General features: G+C 35.0%; 1 protein-coding gene across 1 annotated transcript; it reads right to left on the reverse strand.

Moving 5' to 3' along the window:
- Positions 1 to 937: 937 nt before the first annotated feature.
- On the reverse strand, positions 938 to 27,996 carry LOC134258811 (CAD protein-like). Its single transcript, XM_062741396.1, has 44 exons — positions 27,639 to 27,996; positions 27,074 to 27,343; positions 26,906 to 26,964; positions 26,678 to 26,761; positions 26,196 to 26,337; positions 25,766 to 25,937; positions 25,425 to 25,610; positions 25,187 to 25,288; positions 24,752 to 25,034; positions 22,213 to 22,446; positions 21,815 to 22,036; positions 21,406 to 21,594; positions 21,039 to 21,284; positions 20,490 to 20,627; positions 20,221 to 20,388; positions 20,039 to 20,121; positions 19,677 to 19,923; positions 19,452 to 19,550; positions 19,218 to 19,319; positions 18,965 to 19,087; positions 18,614 to 18,796; positions 18,138 to 18,356; positions 17,863 to 18,030; positions 17,515 to 17,697; positions 14,624 to 14,728; positions 14,244 to 14,489; positions 14,043 to 14,127; positions 13,603 to 13,769; positions 13,300 to 13,464; positions 13,054 to 13,185; positions 12,734 to 12,935; positions 12,428 to 12,543; positions 11,471 to 11,686; positions 11,152 to 11,365; positions 10,992 to 11,033; positions 10,172 to 10,299; positions 9,924 to 10,001; positions 9,568 to 9,709; positions 9,106 to 9,176; positions 8,294 to 8,419; positions 7,846 to 8,001; positions 5,830 to 5,931; positions 2,235 to 2,329; positions 938 to 2,129 (listed from the first exon to the last, which is right to left on the reverse strand). The coding sequence occupies exons 1-44, from the start codon at positions 27,730 to 27,732 to the stop codon at positions 2,027 to 2,029; spliced, it is 6,687 nt and encodes a 2,228-aa protein (XP_062597380.1). The 5' UTR covers positions 27,733 to 27,996; the 3' UTR covers positions 938 to 2,026.

Consider the following 27,996-nt stretch of genomic DNA (forward strand, 5'->3'; position numbering starts at 1 on the left):
GCAAGAAATATAGATGTTTGAAAATGTTCTCAAATCCGGTAAGGTGTTTTTTTTTCTTACCTCCATGAACATTTGTTATAATTTTTCTGCACCCCTAGCCTTGTACGTTTATGCGAGAAAAAGAAAACACGTGACATTGAAATAGAGCCATGCTGTTGGTAAACTATGGCAATGATTTTATCAGGAAATTGAATTTACGGATTGCATGCTTTTTTTGAGTGAATTGCTAAATTAATTAAATTGTTTTCGCGTCATGCAGGCATACGAAAATAATGACGTCGCACCAACGTAATATAACGTCGTGATGAAAAATATAATATTTCTGATTAAAATTGTAAAACTTTGAAGTTTTTTTGCAAGAAATTGAGCGAGAACACATATTAATTTTTTTTAATAAATCGATTCTAAATTTACTTCACATTCATTGTATCCAGTATTATAAAATTCTTCTGATTCGTTTTAATGTTATGATTATGGTTTGAAATGCGTATACCGGCAGAAAAGGGACGTCTTACTATATATTTCATTGAAAAAGCGTCAGATGTTCTCATCAACATTAGTGCATTTGAATTACGATTACAATGTAACCACGCAGACGAATCTCAAAAAAATTTCAGAAAGAAAAATTTAAAGCGAGAGGAGTTAGCTGACACGTTTTTAGCCTATGTTTTCAGGCAGAGAGTAAACCCGCGATCTACCTTAAACCAAGCAACTGAATACAATTTCTTAACATTTGAAGCCATAGGCATTCTGCACACCTTGTTCCCCCATCCTTTGCTAATCTTCATAACTAAATATGATAAATGTGATTTCAACTTTTTCTATCGTTGACATCTCTTTCTTATGTAGCAATTTACCCTATCTCCTGCATATGGAGTTGTCTCTCAGCTGTTTTAGTTTGCAAGATTGGAACAAGAAAAGTAAGAAAACAAACAAATACAACATACATAAATTTATTTTTGATCCTTGCTTTTCACATAGAATTCACATCAATATATATATGAGACAATTTCACTTATATGAGAGATCACAAATTGAATACCAAGGTATTTTACCCGCATCAGATAATGATGTACATGTAACAGTTTGATCAAATTATTGAGATTCTTAACATTCATTAATTCTTTTAATATCAAAAAAGCAAAAATACGGTAAAACTTGTCTTTATATGGAAAAATTGTTTTAAAAAATAGAATTTTTTCTCAAAGACAAGTAAATGAACATCTTCTGGAATATATTGGATACTGAACACTATTTATCACAACCAAGTATAGTATAATCTCCATATATTACATAATCTCCATATATTACACAGCCCAGTAAGAAAGCACTTTTCAAATGTCTATTAATATTATGCACCAACAGAAATAAAACTTCTGAAACAGTCGTACCAACACTGACGGAGTAGAATTTTAACAGCACTTTTTAAATGTCTATTATTATGCACCAACAGAAATAAAACTTCTGAAACAGTTGTATCAACATTGATCAACTAGAATTTTAACAAAATCAACATGGCACTTTAAGGGGAGAAATGTTCATTCTAGCTACAACAATTCCAAAAACATTCTCATTTATTAAGCTAAAATCTAAACCATTTTCATTTTTAAAGCACTTTAATATTTCATTTAAAATATTCAAAATCAAATACTAGCATTTCACAAAGAGAAAAAAAGAGTTGTGAACATGAATAATTGTTACAATTTTTTCACATATGTTGAATTTTTGAACTCATTTTCAAGTCTTGAGACACTGAAGATTTAAATTCAAGATAATTCCAAAATTATGATTGGTACTAGAATTGATCTAAACTTCATGTTTTTTTTTTTTTTTGTTTGCAGGTGTATTGTCTGCTTTTTACATTTTTCACTCAAATACAAACTAGTGTATTTATATCTTAAGATATTCAGCCCAAAAGCAAAATTTAAATTTTTCCCTTAGTGTTTTTGAATGCAGATTTCAAACATATGCACCAATGATTATAATAAATTCCATCTAAAATTCTATGATATAATGTTAAATCTAATTAACATTTTCCCAGTACAATTGCCAGTAAAGCCATTCTGACATACATTCCGTTCTCCGCCTGTCTGAAGTAAGCAGCTCGCGGATCCGAGTCAAACTCGGGACTGGAAAAGTTAAATAGAACAATGCATTATAACCAATTGCTCTCAATCCTACAATAATCATCCAATAATCAGATTTTACAAAAAAGAAGTTTGGATTCCACTTACTGGATTTCATTGACCCTGGGTAGAGGATGCATCACTACCATTTTCTTCTTGGCTCTCCTCATTGTCTCCGGGGTGATAATGTACTGACCACACACCTGTCAAGACATAAATACCTGTTACTATATATATACTAATCTCCAATTAATTTGTAGACTTTTTATCTTAATGAACGGGATCATCATCTCATCCAAGTAAGAGAAACCTTATTTGCTTTCCTTCATTTTTTTTTTACTACTTTACCTCACTGTGATAATACACATACTCTGACAATGAGTTCCCTGGTAATTATTTTTCTGAGGTAAACCTTGAATCAGAACAGAACTTTCTACAATAAAATTTCAGAGACTCCAGTTCTATGATTCATCAGATCAAGGTCATAATACCTTTTAAAATTGTATATGGGAAATATCTCTTTTGAATTGTTAACTCGCCTCCATATTTGTATGAAAGGCAAGGAAATGGTGTGGGCAAATATGATATAAGTTTTTGTTTTTTTTAAATCAATGCTTCACATTAAAATACACATGGCCTAGTGGTTCTTGAGCCTACCCTTTAAGATTTGTGATGGAGTTGCAGCCTTTTTATGCTTAGAGGGGATCTAGATTACACATAGAAGGCGACAAGTATTGCACATGAGATGCTCGCTAGTTCAAGTAGAAATTGCTAACAATCATTTACAAAATGTATGTTTTCCAATGTAACTTCAACCTAACATGTCACTCCAAACTGTATTCTGTGTGGATAGGGGTGGGGTGGGGGGTTCATATTTTCTTATAAAACCTTGAATCAGATCAGAACTGTCTACAATGATTTTCAGAGACTCCAGTTCTAAAGTTCATCATCACAAGGTCAATTTTCTATGCATTTTTTTTTAAATACACATTTAAAAAAAAATTTTGGATTAAACATTTTTCCAAGTTATCAACTTTGAAATGCATGTGAAATTTCAAACTCCAAAATTATCTACTTTATTTTGTAACCAAACCACATCACTACAATCAGAAAAAAAATTTAAGAGCACAATGTTTAAAATTATACCTACAATACCATGTTATTTCAATTGTTATAAAATGAAAACAATACACTGGTTAACCTTTGTCATATTTAATACCATAGAACTTTTCAAGTAAGTTTCTCAATATTTTAAACTTTTCCAGAATTGTTTTCAAATGTATGTCTTTTCTTCTGAAGACCATCATTAAATTTTTTTGTTTGATGTACCCCCGCCAACTCATATTTTACAAGCATGGTCAGTAGGTTTTCTTTTTTAAATGAACATTATCTGATACATTGATAAACATCATAAAATAACAAATTTAAACAAATTAATGTTGATTTTAATATCTATAGTAAACACTGCCAATCTAAAAATGTTCGAGACAAATGATAAACAACTTAAAAAACAATATATATTATCTGTTTTTCTCCTACAAACAAACAAAAAAACTAGTTGGGGAAAAAAATGGGATTCGGTGATTTCAGTGGTTCAATTTGAGTACATCAAACAAGCCAATATTAAATGCTGGCCTCAATTTGAGCTTCAGTAAAAATTCATAATCAAATTTATGTTTGAATAAAGTGCCACGCCACAGCATGATACGCCCGTCAAAAAATTACACAATTATCTTTAACAGTTAAGAGTGCAAGAAAATCACCGTCAACCTTGATTCTAAGATTTCCATGATTTTTCCATTTTTTAAAAAAATATTTCTTTATCCATCCCCTGTGCTGTAGGCATAATTATAACAAATATTAGATAACTGATAGATTTCTATACTGTTTGTGTTAAGACTTTGTCAAATGCCGGCCATCATAATAAACAATATCAAATTAGTCTTAACAACTTAATCTATGCCAAATTAATTTTGAAAAGAAAGGCTGGCCATCAAATGACATATGCTATAAACTGACCAGCAGTTCTTCTGTCTAATCCCCAAAGGATACAGATAAGGCAGCACTTGATCAGATAGCCTTCCTACATTGAATTCATTAATTAATCTTTGACAGGATGCTCGTCTACTCATTACTCCCTAAATATTAATGGATCTGCACTTTTTATCCTAAAACACTTTTAAAACATATAAAATACTTCATGATTTCTTTTTAGATTTAATGCCAGACAGGTTTTATATTTAATTCATATGGACAAGTAGGCATGCTGATTCAACCCCACCCCATAAAATTAGTTTTTAATTAATTAATATTATATAATATCAGATTATTGGTTTACTATGCATTATCAAATAAGTTTTAATTACTTTTCATCAAATTCATTTTAAAACTTAGGCTAGCCAACAAGAGCTATTTTTAATCTAACAGCTAGGCTGGCTGTCCATTTGCCCAATACCCAAGGGATATTGATAACACCAATGCTCTACTAGTTACCTCCTCACACTAAACTCATTAATTTCTCTCTAATTTGACATGCAACTTTCTGCTATCAAAATTCTTCTTGACCAGTGCTTGATAATTATGCCCAAACTGAATTCCTCTCATTAACATTGAAATTTGCTTAAGATTCCTGTAAAGTATATGATGAAAAAAATAAGTTTTTACTTGATTTAATACTTTTTAATAAGGATACAACTCTATTTTTTATATTTTTAGGGTTATGAAATTTAAAATTTAAAAAACTTAGTTTTTTTAAAAATTTCGCTAAAATTAAAGGTCACAGTGACCTTGAAATAGGTCGCGACACACCTTCTACCTAAGATGTATACTTTTGCCAAGTTTGATAGCTCTAGGTCTAATAGTTTTCTAGTTATGAGCCGGACAGGATTTTTCCATATTTGGCCATCATCTTTATTAAAGGTCAGAGCGACCTACTTTTTGTGCGCGACACACCGTCTACCCAAGAAGTATCAGTCGACAAAGTTTGATAATCCTAGGCCTAATAGTATTGAAGTTATGAGCCGGACACGAATGGACAGACGGACAGACGGACGGACGGACATGAAGCCTATAACATAATACGTCCCGTCTTAAGACGGGCGTATAAAAACTATTTACAAACAATTTTTTTAAAATAGAAAAATAAGAGATATTTATGTGTTATTATTTAAAGGGAGAAAGGTTTTAAGGAGCAGTTCATTCAAAGCATTGCTTGTGTTCTCACACAGATTATTCAAGCACAGAATAATGAATCATTACTGCTCAATCCAATAATTATTGAAGTGTATATAAAAACTAAGTTTGCATTTTAAATCTAATCAGCAATATAATTTTTCATAAAGAAACCAAAAGAGAAATCCAAAATACATGTAGCTAAGGTTTCTATATTTTAAATTTCAAAAGATGCTGATACCTATATATCCATGTGCAATAATTCAAGCAAAATAAAGCAAAACGATGATGCTGCTTCAAGCGTGGTTAAATTGAAATTGGAGATTCAAGTCCAGTGTTAATTATTTGTTTTATCTAAAAGTATGCACACAGTAAAACCTACCTGACAATTGCATGCATACAGTATTCATCCCCGCTTACGATTCTGACAGATGAAATCAAACTTGCTTTATTTTGAAAATTCTTCATTGATTCTAAGATCATTAAATTTTAGCTCACCTTTCTGCACTCACATGACCTTATGAACACTAACCTTTTTGTACTCTTCCTCACTGCTGAACCTTTCCTTCTGGATGCGAGTCATGTATAAAACGTCTGTGTCAGACAGGAAATCTTCTAATGCAGTTGATTCCTCCTAAAAAAAACTTGAATGATTTACTATTTAACTTTAAAATAAGGCCATAACTACTCAACAATTCTTCCTCCACAAAATCAAATCCCCATAAAATAAGGTTTTCCTAAAGCCACAAAAATATTGATTTTACAGTATAATCTTTTTTCCCGCAAAAAATAGTACCACACTTAACGTGAAGGGTCTTTTGATATTAAAAAAATTGGAACTTAACCAACAAGAGGCCCATGGGCCACATCGCTCACCTGAGAAGCTTTGACCATTCTGTTCTTTACCAGATTTCCCCCTTGTTGATTTGATTTGATTTGAACATATTTTATTGTTTTGATGTTATAACAAAAGGATTGGACACAAGTTCTTAAAAACTTAGAACGTCCTCTCCTTGTTATACATAATGCATCCCCACCCTACCCCACTGATCATAATTTAGACATTTTGAAATCTACACTACCCCATGATCCTTCCATGGGCACATATGTTTCAGCTTTTTTGGCCCAGTGGTTCCTGAGAAGAAGATTTTCAAAGATTTTTCCTATATATTTCTATGTAAAACTTTGATTCCCCTATAATGGCCCCGCCCTTCCCCCGGGGGTCATGATTCCTACAATTTAGAATTTACACTACCCCAGAATGCTTCCACATAAGCTTCACTTTTTCTGGCCCCGTGGTTCTTGAGAAGAAGATTTTCAAAGATTTTTCCTATATATTTCTATATAAAACTTTGATTCCCCATTGTGGCCCCGCCCTTTCCCCGGGGGTCATTATTTGAACAATTTAGAATCTACATTATACCAGTATGCTTCCACATAAGTTTCAGCTTTTCTGGCCCAGTGGTTCTTGAGAAGAAGATTTTCAAAGATTTTTCCTATATATTTCTATGTAAAACTTTGATACCCCATTGTGGCCCTGCCCTTCCCCCGGGGGTCATGATTTAAACAATTTAGAATCTACACTACACCAGGATGCTTCCACATAAGTTTCAGCTTTTCTGGCCCAGTGGTTCTTGAGAAGAAGATTTTCAAAGATTTTTCCTATATATTTCTATGTAAAACTTTGATACCCCATTGTGGCCCCGCCCTTCCCCCGGGGGTCATGATTTGAACAATTTAGAATCTACACTACACCAGGATGCTTCCATATAAGTTTCAGCTTTTCTGGCCCAGTGGTTCTTGAGAAGAAGATTTTCAAAGATTTTTCCTATATATTTCTATATAAAACTTTGATACCCCATTGTGGCCCCGCCCTTTCCCTGGGGGTCATGATTTGAACAATTTAGAATCTACACTATACCAGGATGCTTCAACATAAGTTTCAGCTTTTCTGGCCCAGTGGTTCTTGAGAAGATTTTTTAATGACACAACCCTATTTTTCTCTTTTCTTGATTATCTCCCCTTGCGAGGGGATGTGTCCCTTCATTTTAACAATTTAAATTCCCCTTCACCCAAGGATGCTTTGTACCAAGTTTGGTCAAAATTGGCCCAGTGGTTCTTGAGAAGAAGTCGAAAATGTGAAAAGTTTACAGACGGACGGACAGACAGACGGACGGACGGACAAAATGTGATCAGAAAAGCTCACTTGAGCCTTCGGCTCAGGTGAGCTAAAAACTTGAACTGCAGCTAATATCTTGTAAAGAATACTTGAAAGTAAATGGTTCTCAGAATTTTAAAACTATTTAATCTGTCATCAGATAAATTCCTCAACACAGAATTTCAGGACAGGTCTGTGAAAATTTTCATCATTCAACAGATTTTGTTTTCTCAGTAACAACACAAGTTTTTTCTTCCACATTTTTGTACCATGAATAAAATTTTACATAGCCAACAAGTACATTTATAAGTAGAACTACAGTGCTATCATAGCTTTGAACAAATTTTCCTAAATGTTTAAACCAGACAAACAACAGATGGACTAGCTTGCCTGTGATATTCCTCTTGCTGCCACGTCTTCTTTGACATCATCGGGCATCTTCAGCGAATCAGGAGACACGTAGCGGATATTGACCCTATACTGTGTCAGAAGTCGAGCCAGGGAATGGACGGTGCGACCGTTCTTCAGATCTCCAACCATAGTTATCTACACATACACAGTTTAAGTGTATACACATAATAATTCAAAATTAGTTTGATATTTTAGATTCTCTGTCTTATGATTAAGTTTGGACATCTACAGTTGGTCAGAAAATTATTCCCTCTTCAGATATAAATTTATCAGGACAGGTCTGTGAAATTCTCATCATTCCAATGTAGATGTCTGTATACACTCCAGTAATCATTTAGTTTGAGATCACTGAAAAAAATGTTGAAAGTAAGCTTATAAACATTTATCCTGCTTTGTTACTGCGAGTCTTTTCTGGAGTAGAACTTACAGTCAGTCCGTTGACTGTCCCTATCTCCTCTCGGATGGTAAACACATCTAGCAATGCCTGAGTTGGATGTTCCCCCACTCCATCCCCTGCATTAATGATAGGTTTCCTACACAACTTCACTGCCTCCTGAAAAAAAATTACAATGCAGGGAATAAAAAAATTACGATATCCATATGTATAAACCCAGTCGTAAGAATTTCTGACCATCTGAAGAGCTGTATCACATCTTGTTGACAGCTGCAGATCATCAGATCAAACTTGACACTGTGTATTCTTTGATCTGATGATCCATACCCGTCAACGCAACATGATAAGACTCTTTGGATCAAGTTAATGTTCTATTGAGTACATCAAGCTAATCACCTTTTACTGGTGGCATAAATTTAAGCTTAAATTTAAAAAAAAACAATAGATTCATCATTATATTTAAATTGGAAAAATTATTTTAAAGCAAATGGAAAATTAAGAGATACAAAGTTTTTTTTAAAAATGTTATTACTTAAAGGGAGAAAGTTTTTAAGGAGCAGTTCATTCAAAGCATTGCTTGTGTTCTCACAGAGATTATTCAAGCACAGAAATAATTAATCATTACTGCTCAAATTATTAACTATGAAATGCATGGAAAAGTTATCTAGTATATCATTTTAAATCTAATCTCTCATAGAGAGAGAACCAGCAGTAAAATGCAGAAAAAGTTTCATGCACAACTTCACTGCCTCCTGAAAAATATCTTCTTTTATAATATAAGAACTAAAAGAAATGCGATATTCATATGTATAATAACCATTAACTCGGTCTTTAGAATTTCTTACCGTCATGACACCAGGAGTTGGGTGTCGGATAACAACCACATCAGAATATCCCGACATCATCATTACAGAGTCTGAAACAGAAAAAAACAGTCCTTTTCATTGGACTCGTGTGATTATTTGCAAAGAAGCACTACAGAGAGAAAAAGAATCAAATTAGATTGTACAAGTATATGTCCATCAAAGTCCTTTTCAGAAATTATTCATTTATTTGGACTTTCAAATTACAATTAAAAAATTTGCAAAGTGAATATACATAATTGATTTTATATACATAAAAATTTCAAGAAAGTAAAATTTTGTTTTTTTAGCATATTTTTAGAGAAATAATGACTTTTCATATAAAATCATTGTAAAAACTGCTTTTAAAAATTGATATTATCGTGATATTTTGATATATCGCGATAAAATTTTTGGCGATACCCATCCCTATTACTTTTTTTTTAAATGTCTAGTTTCACTGACCGCTGAAGGACTCCCCTTTCTGTAAGGAGGACATGGAGGAGTCCAGACTGACCACACTCCCCCCAAGTCTCTGCATCGCTGCAGAAAACGAGCAGCTGGTCCTAGTGCTGACCTCAAAGAACATGGACGCCATCACCTTACCCTGTTAAAATCAAAGATCAAGATCAAGAATATATAAAACCACACTCTAAAATATATATAGTATAACACAGTTGTGACTTCACACTTACAACAAAGTATATTCTATTCCATGTACCTAACGGACATAATGACCTATGCATTTAATGAATCAAAATGTTCATCCCTTGCACTTCAGAGTAAGTGTGTTGTTAATTTAACAAATTTAAATATTTTACCTTAAGAATGTAATCTAGAGGCCGGTCCCTCAATACTGCTATCCTAAATTGATGGGCCAAGTTAAACAAGGTATGTAGCTGAAAAAAAAAATTATATTCCATTTGTTCATGTTTGCTTGAAAATAAATCGAGATTTCCCATTTTTCTATCCTGAACCATAAGTGTACCTTGAAAATGACTAGTAATCAATTATTTGAAGAATGCAGAAAATTGCTCACTTGGAATAAAATTAGCACATGTGTAGTTACCTGCTCTTTGGTGAAGCTCTTCACTGTCAGTATATGATGCCCTGTAACTCCCTGTGTGTAGAATGGCAGAGCTGGGGGCTGAGGGATTCCATGAGGACCCTGGGCCAGATAAGCTCCGTCCCGAACATCTGCAGGCATAAAAATATTACAAAATATCAAAATAAATTTGAGAGAGTGAATAAAAATATTTCCATTTCTGTACATCTTTCAGCACCTCTTTCCTTGTTAGTCAAGCCAAAGCATTAGAATTCCTTTTGTGATTAGTACAGGTTTATTACACAAGTGTACCTGAACTGTATTTCTAGTTCATACATTGTGCATATTCTCCGTCTTCCACTGAAAGATTAGTAATTACCCAGATTTACAATATACTAACTACAATAGTAGTTTCCCAGATTTACAATATACCAACTACAACATAGTGGAACAATAACATTTTTCACCAATATTTCCACCACAACAGTTAGTACTCTTCATGCAATAAGAAAATATCTATATACAATACTTTACTAACTCATCGTTCTTGTTTTTTTGTAATTCAAAAGCTCTCGTTTTCCCAATACTGTTTAAAAAGTTGCTTAGTGAAACAGGATATCCCCATTGTTATAATTTTGACCCATAATGAAGTCTTGATCCTGATCATGAACCACATACGTGTCTCAGACCAATAAAAATTTTGGGCTGAGGTGCAAGTTGTATAAAGAAAAGACTAAAAATAATATGCCCCCGATCATAAAAATGTGCAATATAAACATACATGTACATGTAGTACGTTAAGCCATGCAGTTGACTACTACATATAAACAGCTACATAAAATACCCTGATCTGCTTTGACTGCTTCAGATGCAGGTTCATGAACAGCTGCTTGAGAAAGAATAAGGATATTGATTGAATAGAAGAAAAACAGCGCAAACAAACAGGTCTAAACATCCTCTTTACAAAGGTCTTAAGTTTATACTGTACATCAGCGTATATTTACCATAGCCTTGTTCCATTGCCCGTGGTCTTGGTCTGTCAGATAGCTGAGACTGGGTCAGTTTCCGGGGACTGGAGGGTTCAGACGAGGGTTGGGAGGATACAGCATAACTTATCGGGGGAATCTGGACCTGAAGCTGGTCACCTGATCCTGCTGGGGCAGAACTTTGTAAGGTATAACTTCTGATGTCCAACCCAAAACCTTTAGGAACCAGCACCTGGTTAAAAGTAGCCAGGATTTTAATTAGACAAACAATACATTTTATTCATACAATTTTATTTGTCAATAACATAAAAAAGCCCTTTCTGAATTCTTTGTTTACCTCATTTTCAATGTAGGCCACCTCTCCTCTTAAAACTGTCCTCATGACTTTGCCAACAACCTTCATACCAGCAAATGGAGTCCATTTTGATTTAGAGAAGGTCATGTGATCAGGAATTGTCCACTCATGTTCTAAATCTACCTCTATATAGGTATCCGGCTGGTCTGGTAAATTGAAGATTCTCTTGGGATTTGTATGAAGTCTGGCAATCAAGTCCTGTACAAAATAAGATAGTCCTTGACATATGCCTGATTTATTACCCACTTTCAATTCAGATTATTTTAATCATAATTAAACAAATACTTTACAATCAAATTTTCAAGGTTAATGGAAAAATATTGGTTTATGAGGACTTCATTTTCGTGGTTGGAGAATGTTTAGTAATGATGCATGATATTTTAAATTTCACGGTGGCTGTAAATTTGTGGATCTCTCCATGCCTAAAATCATTAAAAAGAAAAACTAAAACACCACAAAAATTCTTTTTTTCACAGTACATGTTTCACTTTCATTGCCATCAGTTTTCAAGTCCACATTTGTTTTGTTTTTGTTTTCTTTTTGGTGAAACAGATTCATAATATTCAAACAAAAGCCAAATTAAAATCAGGAAAATTAGAACTGAACCAAACATTTGAATCACAATTTTCATTTCAGGGAAATTTGACAGCCTTGCTGGAAAAAATTAATGGTTCTCAGAAGTTAGAAAACAATTTAATCTGTCATCAGATAAATTCCTCAACAAAGAATTTCAGGACAGGTCTGTGAAAATTTTCATCATTCGACAGATTTTTGTTTCCTCCTTCACGTGTTGTACTGTCCTAACATGTTTTATATTGTTTTAACCATAGACTAAAATTTAACATGCACACAAGTATGCATATAAGTACAGTGCCTCAAATCAAATCCTCATGAAAATAAGTGACTTCATAGTGAGCTACAAGTAAGGTGCAGCATTACCTCGATGGTTAACCTGCCATCATGAACAGCTGTCAAAAGTAATGGAAGCATGGTCTCTAAGCCAGGGAACCCAGGTGGGGGTTTAGCACTTTTCTTCTCCTCCACTGCATGTGGGGCTAAAACAGAGGATATTCATTTAGAAACTTTAGAGTTCAGGTAAAATTCCTCAGTGTACCATACACCTAGAATCATAAAAGATGACTTGATCTCCTTTAAACAATATCATATTTGATTTTTTAAATTAATTTTACAGTATTTACAATCACAACATTGAAACTTATTCAAAACCAGACCAACTTATCCTACCATGGTCTGTAGCAAAGCAATCGATGATGTCAATATTGTCCCATAAAGCCTCCTGATCCTCCATGGTCACCAGACATGGCCTGACTTGACCCTGACCATGACCTATCCTGTCAAGATCATCAGAGGTCAAGAAAAGGTGATGGGGAGCAGCTTCACAAGTTACAGATAATCCTTTCTCTTTAGCAGCTTTTATAATTAAAATCTGAAAGAAAATAAAATTAATGTGCAAGAACTGTTCTCATTGCCATATTTTCAAGTTCCAACTCTAAATGCTAGAAGACAATATACATGCACTATAAAATTTCAACTTGGTTGCATACCTCTTCCTTTCTAGCCACATGACAGATATGGACATGCCTTTTGTACAGCTCAGACAGGAGGATAATGGCTGCTGTGTGGGTTCCCTCAGCATGAGCACAGATTGGCATGTGTTTAGGCCAGTGTTCAAAATGCTGACAAATAAGAAAATCATGCATGCATTTTTTTAAAACAGAAATGAAAAGGCCTTTTTGTTGTAACCATTTAAAATCTGTTCAGCTTACTGGATGAAAATAAAGAACATTTACCTTCATCCATACAGAAATATCATTTAGTTTCAGAGTAGTGAAGGTCTCATTCAGGTACATCTTTAAAGCACAAGCTTTGGATGAAATCTGAGGGAGAGTGGAGTAGTTATCACTGCTGGCACCCAAGAAGATTCCATAATCACACCGAGCTCCAAGTCTGGCCAGCTGTGTAGTACAGAAAAAAACTCAATCATAAATCAACATTCAATTTCATTTCAAAACTAAGAATTCAAAAGTTTTTTTTTATCTAAAATGATATTAAGGAAATCTGTCAGTGAGAAGAAACATGAGGAGAGGACAAACCTTCTGTGTCAGAGTAAGAGCGGCCTCGTCCACTGTCGGTGGATTAGTGTTGGGCATGGCCAGGATCATAGTGACACCACCAGCCAGGGCCGCCGAGGTGGCGCTCGACCAGTCCTCCTTATGGGTGGCTCCTGGCTCCCTCACGTGGACATGAACATCAATAAAACCTACAACACAGCAAAGTTATTAAATCTACAACAAAACAAAGCAAGTCACAGTGACAGTTACTGAGAGCTTAAGATGATGTTCTTGAAGACTTATGAACATTGATAAAAACTTGAACAGAACTCTTGTCATTGCTAGAGTTGCCTAGATTCAGTGGCAATGTTCCAATTTTTCTTCTAAGGTAGAACTTTATTAATTATGAAGTTAAACTTGTGCATTAATTGAAGACTGTAATAATCGCTTCTGATCATAATGCCTTTTCCCCCTCTAATTACCTGGTAGCCTGACCACTCTGTGTGAGGATATACAGTCTACATGGGTTTTCAGTGGTGGGGCTGCTCCATTTAGTCTTCTCATGGACTGCAATGAATAGACAGAATAAAACAGTCTTCAAATCAATATTTTACAACCATAATTAAGATTTACTTCCCTTTAGCAAAATACTTATCCTAAAATGACCAAAATTTAGGATTTACCTCTATGAGTAGTTTTGAACATTTGATATCCGTTATCAGTGGTACGGAGTAGTCCACTGCCATTCTGCGGGTCTTGTAACCCTGGGTAACAAAAGATGAGGCTCGATAGGACCCAGAATTCCTCAGAGGGAGATTGATCACAAGATCAAACATGTTGTCAGACAGATAGTCAGCGATCGTCCTCTGCTCCCCACCATTCTTCTTGTGGTCCCCTGTGTCTTCATACGGCCAGTCTACAGGGTTTACCTAAAGATGATATCAATTCCTTTATTACAGAACATTACCTTTCCCTCTTCTCAACTTTCCTAGTGTTAACCCAAATTAGCATAGAAATTGACAATGACGTGGCTTAACTACTGGGCCAGAAATTGTAATTTTACCTTTAATCCATGTTCATTGTAGAAATCAGCTGTCCCCATGCTGGCATACAAGTTATATCCCATGTTCTGAAGACTTCTAACTGAAGGAAGTATTTCTTTTTTGTCCTAAAAAATTTATAAATACAGATTTTACAGTCTTGAACAGGATAAGTCATAAACAAATATACATTTCTCTACATTTAGTATACAAATTGTATAATCCTCATTTTTTGTTCTAAAATATTACTTATCGTATTTATTTGATTTTGTTAAGTAATGTAATGACACTTTAAATTTAAATAAAGTGCCCCGCCACAGCATGATACGCCCGTCAAATATTGTTCAATAATCATAAATTGGTTAGGATGCAAGAAAATCAGGTAGCCTTGATTAACAGACTGACACAGATTTCAATGATCTAATTTCCATTTCTTATCATACATCTCTAAGAAACTTGCAGTTTAGGGATTGATTATAACAAATACATCATATAACTCTAAACTGGTTGTGTTAGAGCATAACAAATATCCATCTGCAGCTTACTTAAACTTAAATTGTTTATTGCATATTTTATGAAATAATAGAAATGCTACAGTTTAATAAAAAAAAATCAAACATAAATTATAATTTCTTCAGACTATAAAATTCTAAGTGAGACATGACTGCAATTTGTTGCAAATATGTAAAAATTGAAATATATTTTTTTTTTCCTATGCACTTGCATAATTAGTTTTAATAATATTATTATACAATAACTAATTTAGTTTTAATCATACACTAAAACATAAATTTGTTTTAATTACATTACACCAATTGGAAGATCTTTATCTGGACTAGCCATCAAACACTCTTAATTAACACAAGCAACTATGAGGCCATTTCTTTTTGCCCAACTCCCAAGAGATAAATTAAGATAACAGCTGCATCAGATCTAGAGATGCTCTTAGCTCCTGACAATAAACTCATTAATTTCTCTCTAATTTGACATGCAAGTTTCTGCTATCAAAATTCTTCTTGACCAGTGCTTGATAATTATGCCCATGGGACAAACTGAATTCCTCTCAAAGCATAAACATTTGTTACAGATTGGGCCATCCTTAAAAAATTGTTTTTTTGCGGTAACGCGACCGACTCACCAAAATCCACCCTACTGGATTTTTTTTATAGGTTCAAAAATTTTTTTTCTTTTTTTACGTATCCATTTTCTATTTTTATCCGATTGACATTTTTTTACGTCTCCATTGCACCTACGCCGTTTTTAAAAAAGAACTGATGTGTTCTGATATTTGAACAATAAAAGATTGGATTCATTAAGAATGCCTTAATTTTCTTGTTTGATTAGTAACTTAAAGTGAAATCTAAGACATAGTTAATACGTCTAAATAATCGAAATTTATTTCTGACTTTTGGTCTCAAAAAAAAAAAAATAAGCCTACCTACCTACCCACACCTAAAATGATGAGGCGCGTTAGGCCAGGTAAAATTAATCTTTAGATTCTCATCCTTATTTGCTAAAAAATTAGGGCGGGTGGGCGGATTTTATTTTTTATATTTTATAATTGTTAAATTGTAAGTATTAACAAAACATGGACTCTTTGTACACATTTTTTCATTATGTTAATGCCAGTATGAATAGATTTTATTTTTTTTATATTCTTTTAAATATTTTAAAGAAAATTCTTGCTTAAATTATTAGATATTTATTGTTAATTAACAAATTATCAAGTACACATATACGTACGGCACACACAAAACAAAATGAGGTGGGGTTCTGATATCAATAAATTTTGTATGCATGACGTCTCAACAGGTTTGATATTTAACATTTTCTTAGCACTAAACATTCTCTAAAGCCTGCCTACGATGTTTTTTTTTTTTCAAATCAAAATCACACACAGTTGGAGATCGTTTAAACTTGACCAGGTGTCATTTTCCAAAATCTTTAAAAACGTGCTCATGAATGCCAGTGATAGTATCTAGATGTGTTTATGCTATTATTTTTTCTCTGCCTTCTCTATACTGACAAATAATCTTTTCCTTACATATTTAAACTGATTTTATTTCCGATTTTTCTCCATTCTTCACATGGCTCTTTTGCTATAAATAGCGACACGCGACTTTGAATACAGACGGGAGATAACTCTTAACTTCACCCAAATTCTTACTGAATAAAAATACATGAAAATGCCTTTAATAACACCCAAAAATCAAAATAAAAAACTCCGGGGCGGGACATTTTGAGAGGGGCGGGTGGGGATGAGAATCTAAAGATTAATTTTATCTGGCCTTACCGCAAAAAAGAATTTTTTTAAGGATGGCCTTGCTGTAAAGTATATAATGAAAAAATAAGTTTTTACTTAATTTAACATTTTTTAATAAGGATACAACTATATTTTTACATTTTTTAGGATTATGAAATTTAAAATTTAAAAGACTTAGTTTTTTAAAAAAAATCACTTAAATTAAAGGTCACAGTGACCTTGAAATAGGCCGCGACACACCCTCTACTTTAGCTGTATACTTTTGCCAAGTTTGAAAGCTCTAGGTCTCATAGTTTTCTAGTTATGAGCCGGACAGGATTTTTCCATATTTGGCTATAGCATCTTTATTAAAGGTCAGAGTGACCTACTTTTTGTACGCGACACACCTTCTACCCAAGATGTATCAGCTGACAAAGTTTGATAACTCTAGGCCTTATAGTATTAAAGTTATGAGCCGGACACAATAAAAGCTAACAGACGGACGGACACGAAGCCTATAACATAATACGTCACGTCTTAAGACGGGCGTATAAAAAAATCAAACTTGATTGTCCAGAGCACTATATTAATATCTGTTTAACTTAAAGAACCACAAATGAATTACATAAAGATTTTCCATGTACAGTAAATTTCGAAAACACCACTACCTACCTTAAAGCTCCCTATAGACAGCAGTATGTTCTTTTTAGGAATCTTAAATCCCGTGCTGATGATGGCCTTGAGGTAAGCCTCGTATCGATTTTCTCCAAAGCAGGCCACCTCCCCAGTGCTGGACATTTCTACACCTAGCAACACATCAGCTCCATGTAGCCGAGAGAAGGAAAATACAGGAACCTGAAATAAGACAATTTACATGCAACCTTTTTTTCACCCCAATATACAGGACTTCACAAGGCAAGAAATTTCAAACTATTATACACTCAGAAATTAACAATAAATTCCAGTCTTTTTCCATCATATAATATACTTTAAAGATCAAAGTGATAAGTGGAGTCTGACCTTGACCCCAACTCTTCCACATCCATAGAGCACATTTATTGGATCCACCACTTCTCCCATGATCACTCTTGTTGCCGTGGCAATAAAATCATGGTCTAAAGTCTTGGATACAAATGGGAATGATCTGGAAACTCTAACATTGCACTCAATGACCTTTAATTGGTTATCCTGAAAATACATCAAGTTACATTGTATAATGCAGCATGTAAATTTTAAGAATAACTAGTAAAATACATGTATTTCAGTCATAGATTTTATCATCGTGCGAGTATTACCTTGGCAATAAGTTGAAGATTGAACGGTCCCGTGACCTCTAATGCTCGGCCTATAGCGCAGCAGATGACCCTTATCTTAGCCAGGGTTTCCTCGTTGAGATCCTGCGGTGGAGTCACAAGTGTGGCATCCCCCGAGTGGACCCCAGCATTCTCCACATGTTCTGACACAGCCATACAAATCACTTCACCATCAGCAGCAACCGCATCCACGTCTATCTCCTACAGAACAAACAATCTACTTAGCACATTACAATCACTTTACACTACTTGACATGAAAATCTTCATCAGTATTAATCCAGACATGAACTTCAATAAATGATATCTTTCAAAATCAAGTAAAATTTTTTCTGAGTATATTTACAACACATGATCAGCATGTCGACGATAGAAACAGGGGTCTTCATTTCAACACATGATCAGCATGTCGACGATACAGACAGGGGTCCTCATGTCAATGCTGTAGACAGTTCCTTACCTTGGCCTCCAGAATAAACTTGGAGATGACGACAGGATGCTCCTTCGATACCGCACTAGCCTGACTGAGGTAATCCTCCAAGTCTTTGTCAGAATGAGCCACGTTCATGGCCGCCCCACTGAGAACGTACGAGGGACGAACCAGACAGGGAAATCCCACCTCCTTACAGAAATCCTTGGCTGCCTAGCAATGAAAAGTTTTGAAATGATATTTTGTTATTACAGAACAGTTCTAAACTTGTCTAAAAATGAGACTTTCCATACTTATATTTCTTGTATTACTACACATAATACATGTATCAATAATCATCATGTTTACCTACACCTTCTACAGCTATTTGCAAGATATTACCTCCACAGTGGATAATTCCTTCCATAATGGTTGATGGATCCCCATGTTGTCCAACATACGAGAAAATTTGAACCGATTCTCAGCATTGTCAATGCTCTCTGGAGATGTACCCAAAATCCGGGCCTGAAAATATTTCTCTACTTAATATATCCACTTTTAATGTTCACAGTTTAAGACACTTACGCTAAAATGTATTATTTCAGCTTTAGAGGAAGCTTGAATGTAAGAATTTAGTGCATGCAGTAGTATCTACCTGTTGTCTGTGAAGTTGCATCGCTATGTTGTTGGGCAGCTGTCCACCAACAGACAAAATGATTCCCTCAGGATTCTCCAAGTTGTAAATATCCATAACAGTCTGAAAACATTAAACATACATGATCGCAAACAATACCTAAGTACAAAGTAAAAATAGGACCTCACATAGTATGTATCATCGATAGAAAAATTAAATCTACATTGTACATCAAAATTTTAAGTTAGCACTTACTTCAAATGAGATTTCATCGAAGTAGAGTCTATCACACATATCATAATCTGTGCTGACTGTCTCTGGGTTATAATTCACCATAATGGTCTTGTATCCCATCTGTAACACAGGAGACAAAATGAATGAACTTTGCAAAAACTATTTTTTTCCACATTTCCAGCTTTCAAATATTCAACAAAAGACACTCATTATATAAATAATTGCAATAAAAGACTTGACCCTGACCTCTCTTAGACTCCTAATACAGTTGACGGCACACCAGTCAAACTCCACACTACTTCCTATCCTGTAGACCCCGGACCCTATAACCATGATGTAGCCTCCAGGAAATGAGACGTCATTCTCAGATCCGTTGTACGTCAGATACAGGTAGTTAGTCTGCGCTGGCCATTCAGCAGCCACGGTGTCAATCTGCTTCACGCAGGGGTGAATTTCATATTCGTAACGCTTCTTGCGAACCACCATTTCTGTGCTGAAATCAGAGTACTTGCAAATTTTATCAAAGATTTGGAATTTAAATACCTTGAAATATTATTAATTTTTTCATAAAAAGTAAGGTGCACATTTAGTTTGTACAACAAGCATACCTTTCCACAGCCTTGGCAATTTGTTCATCACAAAACCCCAGCTTCTTTGCTTCAAGCAGAACTCTTTTTGGAATGCTGCTCATCTATGAAAAGTTGTAAAATTCCAATGAATATACCCGTTCATCAAAAGAACAATTTGTTCAAAGAATTATCCTGAACAAAAATATTCTTAGACATCTAACCTTGTGTTTGAATTTTTCCAGTCCTGACATGCAGTCTGTGATGTTCTTGAACTTATGTAGAAACCACCTGTCAATCTTGGTCAGTTCATACAGTTTATCTACACTGTAGCCCTGCTTCAGAGCACCTGCCACCACGAAGATACGCTCATCTGTGGGCTCTCGTAGTTCCTATTTAATAAGATCAACATAAATATTCATACACAACACAACCCTGACAGAGCTTTCGGGAGTCAAAGTATCACAGTCCATTTGCTTCTATTAATACTCACCACGTCAGATACTTCTATGTTGTAGGGGTCGAATCCAGTGACACTTTGATCCATCATTCTTAGTGCCTTCTGGACTGCCTCCTCAAACCGCCTTCCTATGGCCATCACTTCTCCTACACTCTTCATAGAACTTCCAATCTAGGAAAGGGAGCAGAGGTCATTTTTTTTGTATGCTTTGACAAGTTTTAATATGGACTTATAGAAAAAAATTCCTTATTTACTACACAAACACCATAAAGATATTTCACAAAACATACTTCTTTTAATGCACTATCTACAAGAAATTCTTAAGACTATTCTATGTGCAGCATACAAACACAAACATTTGATAGTCACTAAAATTCTCAAACATATAAAGTCTTCCTTCATCACCCAGTAATTACTCACTCATGCTTTTTTACGACACTAGAGCAAATATAAAGGAAGAAAAAGCATGAGGGTGGTACTAAAATTATCTGTTTAATCATCTCTCCAAATACATGCCAATATATATCACATTGTTCAAGAAAAGGACCAAAACACAAGAAATATTCTTTCATTTAACTATACCTTAGTCGAAACTCGAGAAAACTTCTTAAGATCCCATCTTGGAATTTTGACCACACAGTAGTCCAGACTTGGTTCAAAGCAGGCAGTTGTGGAATTCTCCTTGGAGTTTGTGACAGAGTTCCTCAGTTCAGGCAGGGGAATCCCCAGGGCCAATTTAGCCGCAACATAAGCCAGGGGGTAACCTGTGGCCTTACTGGCCAGGGCAGAGCTTCTGGACAGCCGAGCATTTACCTCAATAATGTAATACTGAAGGAGATAGAAATACGTACATCAAAACCTTATCAAAAATTGCTTTACAAAATGCCACGTATTCAAATACATGTAAATGCAGAATTTAACACATTTTAAAACAATGATAAGAACTTGCCTCTTTGGACTCTGGATTTAGTGCATACTGTATGTTACATTCTCCCACGACCTGGAGGTGCCTGATGACCTTGATCGCGGTGGCCCTCAGCATGTTGTACTCCACATTAGTCAGGGTCTGACTGGGGGCCACCACTATAGACTCTCCTGTGTGAATACCCAGAGGGTCCACATTCTCCATGTTACAAACCTGTTATAAAACGAAAGTAGTGCTAGTGTAACAATATCAATTATAATACATGTATTACAGTAGAATACTTTTGGAAGTGATCACCTCTAATGATCTGTCACTAAACAGATATTTCTGCTATCTTTCTATAAGTATTTAGCTTTTATAGAACTGTAATACAAGTATAGTTTCTTTTATTCATGATGTATGAAGAACATGTAATTATATCTTGAATACTTACTGTAATACAGTTATCGTAGGCATCTCTAACCACTTCATACTCCACTTCTTTCCAGCCTTTCAGAGATTTATCTACCAACACCTGACTTGTGTGAGCGAATGCTGCAGAAGCCAGAGTCAGAAGCTGTTCCTTGTTGTCTGCAAATCCCGACCCTAATCCTCCCAATGCAAATGCTGCCCTGACCAAGACTGGGTATCCTAGTCGCTCAGCTGCTTGTACTGCCTAAAATCATAAAGCAAATTCTTGAATATTTTTCACAGCTACAGGATGCGTAAAGCAAAATTACATGCACCAATATATTTTTAATCAATACATTCCAATGATTTTTAAAAAATTTCAAAAAAGAAGTATAAATTTAAAAACAAAAATGTTTGAATAGTACAGAAATACTCTCTGACCTGGTCCACTGTGTATGCTGCTTCACTAGGAGCCACAGACTCCCCGATCTCTGACATCTTGTTGGCAAACACTTCTCTGTCTTCTGTCCACTCGATGGAAGCTACCTGTGTACCTAGAACTCGGACTGCATACTTCTCCAGAACACCTGTCTTGGTCAGCTGTACCCCACAGTTAAGGGCCGTCTGTCCACCAAATGTCAACAGAATCCCATCAGGACGTTCGTTCTTTATCACCTTTAGAAGTATAACATTCAGAGAATGGAAATTTCTTGTACTTGGGATAAACAATTACTTGCAGAAATAAAGTGCCACGCCACAGCATGATACGCCCGTCAAAAAATTACACAATTATCTTTAACAGTTTAGAGTGCAAGAAAATCACTTCAACCCTGATTCTAAGATTTCCATGATTTTTCCATTTTTCAAAAAAATATTTCTTTATCCATCCTCTGTGCTGTAGGCATAATTATAACAAATATTACATAACTGATAGATTTCTATACTGTTTGTGTTAGACTTTGTCAAATGCCGGCCATCATAATAAACAATATCAAATTAGTCTTAACAACTTAATCTATGCCAAATAAATTTTGAAAAAAAAGGCTGGCCATCAAATGACATATGCTTTAAGGCCGGTTTACACTATGCATCTTGACACATGCATCTAAACTCATGCTTCAATTTTGCCTCATGCATCTTCTTATTAACACTATGTGTCTTGATGCATGCATCTTTAGAATACTTTGTAAAGATGAAATTTCTCTACTTAAAAAAATAACAATACCTTTAAATTTCATTTCCAGATTTATTTTAGCTGAACAAATCATTCTTAATTTCCTTTTTCTGATAGTTCTTGGAAGATATAATTTATATTTATTCCAAAACAAGAACTCCTCTATATTATAATAATCAAATAAGTTTTTCTAATTGTAGTTTTAATCAGTATTTTCTGTTTTTGTGTATCTTGGGAAGCTATTTTTGAAAGTATATGAAAAAAATAAGGCTCATGATTCAATATCAACTCTGACCTTTCTTTTCATTGGTCAGTTCCATGCATCTTGAAGTACGGAATAGAACAAGTTCTATTCCATCGTTCAAGATGCAACACCCATTTAATTTGACACAAGGGGCTTTTACACTGTGAATCTTGACACATGCATCCAAGATGCATGTGTCAAGATGCATAGTGTAAACCGGCCTATAAACTGACCAGCAGTTCTTCTGTCTAATCCCCAAAGGATACATATAAGGCAGCGCTTGATCAGATAGCCTTCCTACATTGAACTCATTAATTAATCTTTGACTGGATGCTTGTCTACTCATTACTCCCTAAATATTAATGGATCTGCACTTTTTATCCTAAAACACTTTTAAAACATATAAAACACTCCATGATTTCTTTTTAGATTTAATGCCAGACAGGTTTTATATTTAATTCATATGGACAAGTAGGCATGCTGATTCAACCCCACCCCTTAAAATTAGTTTTTTTTTTAATTAATATTACATAATATCAGATTCTTAGTTTATTTTGCAACATCAAATAAGTTTTAATTACTTTTCATCAAATTCATTTTAAAACTTAGGCTAGCCAACAAGAGCTATTTTTAATCTAACAGCTAGGCTGGCTGTCCATTTGCCCAATACTCAAGGGATTTAGATAACAGCAATGCTCTACTAGTAACCTCCTCACACTAAACTCATTAATTTCTCTCTAATTTGACATGCAACTTTCTGCTATCAAAATTATTCTTGACCAGCTTGATAATTATGCCCATGGGATAAACTGAATTCCTCTCATTAACATTGACATTTGTTAAAGATTGCTGTAAAGTATATGATGAAAAAAATAAGTTTTTACTTGATTTAATACTTTTTAATAAGGATACAACTCTATTTTTTACATTTCTAGGATTATGAAATTTAAAGTTTAAAAAACTTAGTTTTTTAAAAAAATTTACTAAAATTAAAGGTCACAGTGACCTTGAAATAGGTCGCGACACACCTTCTACCTAAGATGTATACTTTTGCCAAGTTTGATAGCTCTAGGTCTCATAGTTTTTTAGTTATGAGCTGGACAGGATTTTTCCATATTTGGCCATAGCATCTTTATTAAAGGTCAGAAAGACCTACTTTTGGTGCGCGACACACCGTCTACCCAAGAAGTATCAGTTGACAAAGTTTGATAATCCTAGGCCTAATAGTATTGAAGTTATGAGCCGGACACGAATGGACAGACGGACAGACGGACGGACGGACGGACATGAAGCCTATAACATAATACGTCCCGTCTTAAGACGGGCATATAAAAAGTTAAGATTTATACTCTGCCTTGATTTTGTTTTTTCTGCTTTCAATCTAATTCCTTCCATAGCTTTAGCTCTCTGGAGAGGCTACATAAACCCAAATGCTTTTTACGCAATCAATTACGTTAGAATGTACATGTATTGTATGTGTACATGTATATAAATGATTTGAAGTATTTTAAGTGTCATGTTCATAATAAATTCTTTTTTTATCAATTCGAGGACCCCCTCACCTGAGTGACATACTCCGCCGTGATGGGAAGGAAGTAGACCTTATCGGCCAGTCCTTTAGAGGTCTGTACTGTAGCAATGTTTGGATTAATTAGGATTGTCTGTATCCCCTCCTCCTTCAGAGCTTTAACAGCCTGTGATCCCGAGTAATCAAACTCTCCCGCCTGACCTATTGACAGACCGCCTGACCCCAGCACTAGGACCTTCCTCGGTCTAACACTAGAAACAGGGGGGACATGAACAGGAGTTTGTAGTGTCATGTACAGCTTTTCCTTCACTGTAGGGCTAAAAAAGTAAAAATTTATTTTAAGGGTTAATTTTGTACTGGAGTCTACCTTTTCCAGATTTCTAAAATTTAACTTAAATTAAGCATTGTGAATACAGTCAAGATCATGTACTGGAACCTCAGTGTAACACTGTAGGTTTCATAAATGTACCTGTTCTGTCCTCTCTTGTGAAGTATGACTTGACTCAGAAATACATCAAAGAGACCCTCCAGGTCTCTAGGTCCTCCCATGTGCTCTGGATGAAACTGAGTACTGAAAAAAATTAATTGCATACTAGTTCCTTTCCATTAGAAAATCAGATGAAATCATTTTTTTTCCTTATAATGCTCTATCTATATGTAGTTTGGCTGCAAAATGAAGTCTGTATTGATACTGGCATTGCTTGTACCTGAAGAATGGTTTGGTATCATGTACAATGCCTTCATTGGTTTTGTCATTAGCATTGGTAAACAGGCTGCTCCAGCCAGCTGGAAGTGTGCTGGCATCTACAGCAAACCCATGGTTCTGTGTCGTTATGTAGCACCGAATGGTTTCATCATATATACAAGGTAAATTGTGGCCCCTGTTTCCATATCTACAAAAGAAACAATTTACAGATTCATTTTTCAGAAAAGATACACCAGTTAACAATATTATCAGATCAAACTAAGAATATACAAGAAACATGGTCAACAAAAACCTTAATTGAGATGCTTTAAATCACATATCATAAATGCCAGATTTACTTACTTCATTTTGAAAGTTTTGGCCCCTATGGCTAGAGATAAGAGTTGGTGTCCCAGACAAATACCAAATATAGGCTTAAATTTGTCTTCTTTTACCACCCTCCTGAGGTTTTCTATTGTTGTGGTACACATCTGGGGGTCTCCTGGTCCATTACTGATGAACAACCCATCATATTCTGTAAAAATAATACATGTATATACTTTTATGTTCAATGTCTCAAGGAAATAACTATATGTAGGAAGCCATTGTGATTTAATGATAACTATTTGAAACTATGCTTTACCTTCACTAGAGAAGTTGTAGTCCCATGGTACGACCTTGACCTTTGCCCCTCTTTGACATGTACATACTTTTATGTTCAATGTCTCAAGGAAATAACTATATGTAGGAAGCCATTGTGATTTAATGATAACTATTTGAAACTATGCTTTACCTTCACTAGAGAAGTTGTAGTCCCATGGTACGACCTTGACCTTTGCCCCTCTTTGACAGAGACACCTGATCTGGTTGTATTTAATCCCACAATCCACAGCTATGATGCTCAGTTCCCCCTTTGGGTTGAAAACAACTGGTTCCTACAATCAAGTTTATGTAAAGTAAAATTATGCAAATACTCCTACTTCCTCACAATATCCTTAGCATTAAGCTCAGTATATTTACAACATATACCTTACTAGACTTTAGCGCACAGCTTCTTCTATAAACAGGCATGTCATGCTGATAATATTCTCCTTCTATTTTGACACTCTCTATCACAGGTTAATTAATTAAACCTGCAATTAGACAGTGCCAATACAGAGAGAGAAAATTCCTCTCTGACTCCTGTGCCAGGTTCCAAGGATGCCTTTGCAGGATATCAATTACCTACTAAATATGGTTTTATTGTTTCTCCTTTTTTAAAACAAAAATCCTCACCTTTAATGAGACTTCTGCTACCAGGTTTATTTTGTTTGGATCCGTAAGGGGAATGCTTGTGCTGTCTGTTCCCTCCATTAAAATCTGGAATAAAGTAAACTTTATTAACATCCCAGCCACAAGTTTTTTGTGAAAATTTTAATATCCTTTTTTTTTTTTTTAAATCTTGATTTTTGAGGATAGAAGCACATTCCCTTTCACATCTGACAATTTTCAGAATGTTTTTACCTTTCCAAGCATCGTCCCTTTCTCACGAATCTTTTTGGTCAGTGCTCTTGTATCCAAGCCTAAAAGAGATGTATAAATCAAGATTGAATAATTCTAATAAGTTATAACCATTCTTCAATAAAACTGGACCTTAATATCAATACATTATTAACACGGATATGTATTTACCATACAGTCCTGGAATCTTGTATTCGCTGAGCCATTTTGACAAAGATTTTATGGCACTCCAGTGACTGTACTTTTCTGTAACATCTCCCACAATAAGTCCTGCGGCATGTATCTCTGCCGATTCAAACCACTCAGTTAGTCCATATTCATCTTTCTCTACAGCTGGTATCCCATAATTCCCAATAAGTGGGTATGTCAGGATCAAAATCTGCTTTCTGTATGAAGGGTCAGTCAAAGATTCAGGGTATCCCACCATCCCCGTCTGAAAAACTGGAACAGAATGTTCACATCAGTTCACATGGCAATATAAAATTTTAACGATCACATTTGTTTTTTTTTTATTGTCTCAAGTGCATTTAAATTCTTCACTATTTTTGTCATTTTCTGAAATGCACTATATATAGTGACTAGCCAGATACACAGTTACGCTTGATAATGTCCGTATTTTCATTTCCAAATGAACATGTATATCTTATTATCTGTGTAACATGTGCTTTACATATATTTTTTTTCTCCCTTCTTTAAATGCGCAATTTTAATAATTTCATCTTTTAACAATACCTACCTACTTCTCCGGGTACATTAGTATGTGCCCCGAACACTTTGCCCGCAAACCGTGTGCCATCCTCCAGCTCTAACCAACCAGTGACAGACTCCATGTTTTCCCCGAGCTCAACAGCGTGGTCACCGCTCCGCAGCGTGGTTTATCGGTCCCCGAGCTACAATGTGCTTTCCCTTACTTACGCGGCCATCAACTCGTGACAGTCATTGCATTCTGTTAACCCGTGGACGGATGGTTTTACTGCAAGTTATATCAGAAGAAATTTGCACAATAAACTATGTAAAGAAGCGAAACTTCTCACATCCCTTTCCACTCATGTTTCACCGCCATTTCTGTGTAAAATCGCACGTGTGATCACGGA

Source organism: Saccostrea cucullata, unplaced genomic scaffold (assembly GCF_032062105.1).
Source record: "Saccostrea cucullata isolate Sc308-1 unplaced genomic scaffold, CSIRO_AGI_Scuc_v1 ctg1356, whole genome shotgun sequence".
Classification (NCBI taxonomy): domain Eukaryota; kingdom Metazoa; phylum Mollusca; class Bivalvia; order Ostreida; family Ostreidae; genus Saccostrea; species Saccostrea cuccullata.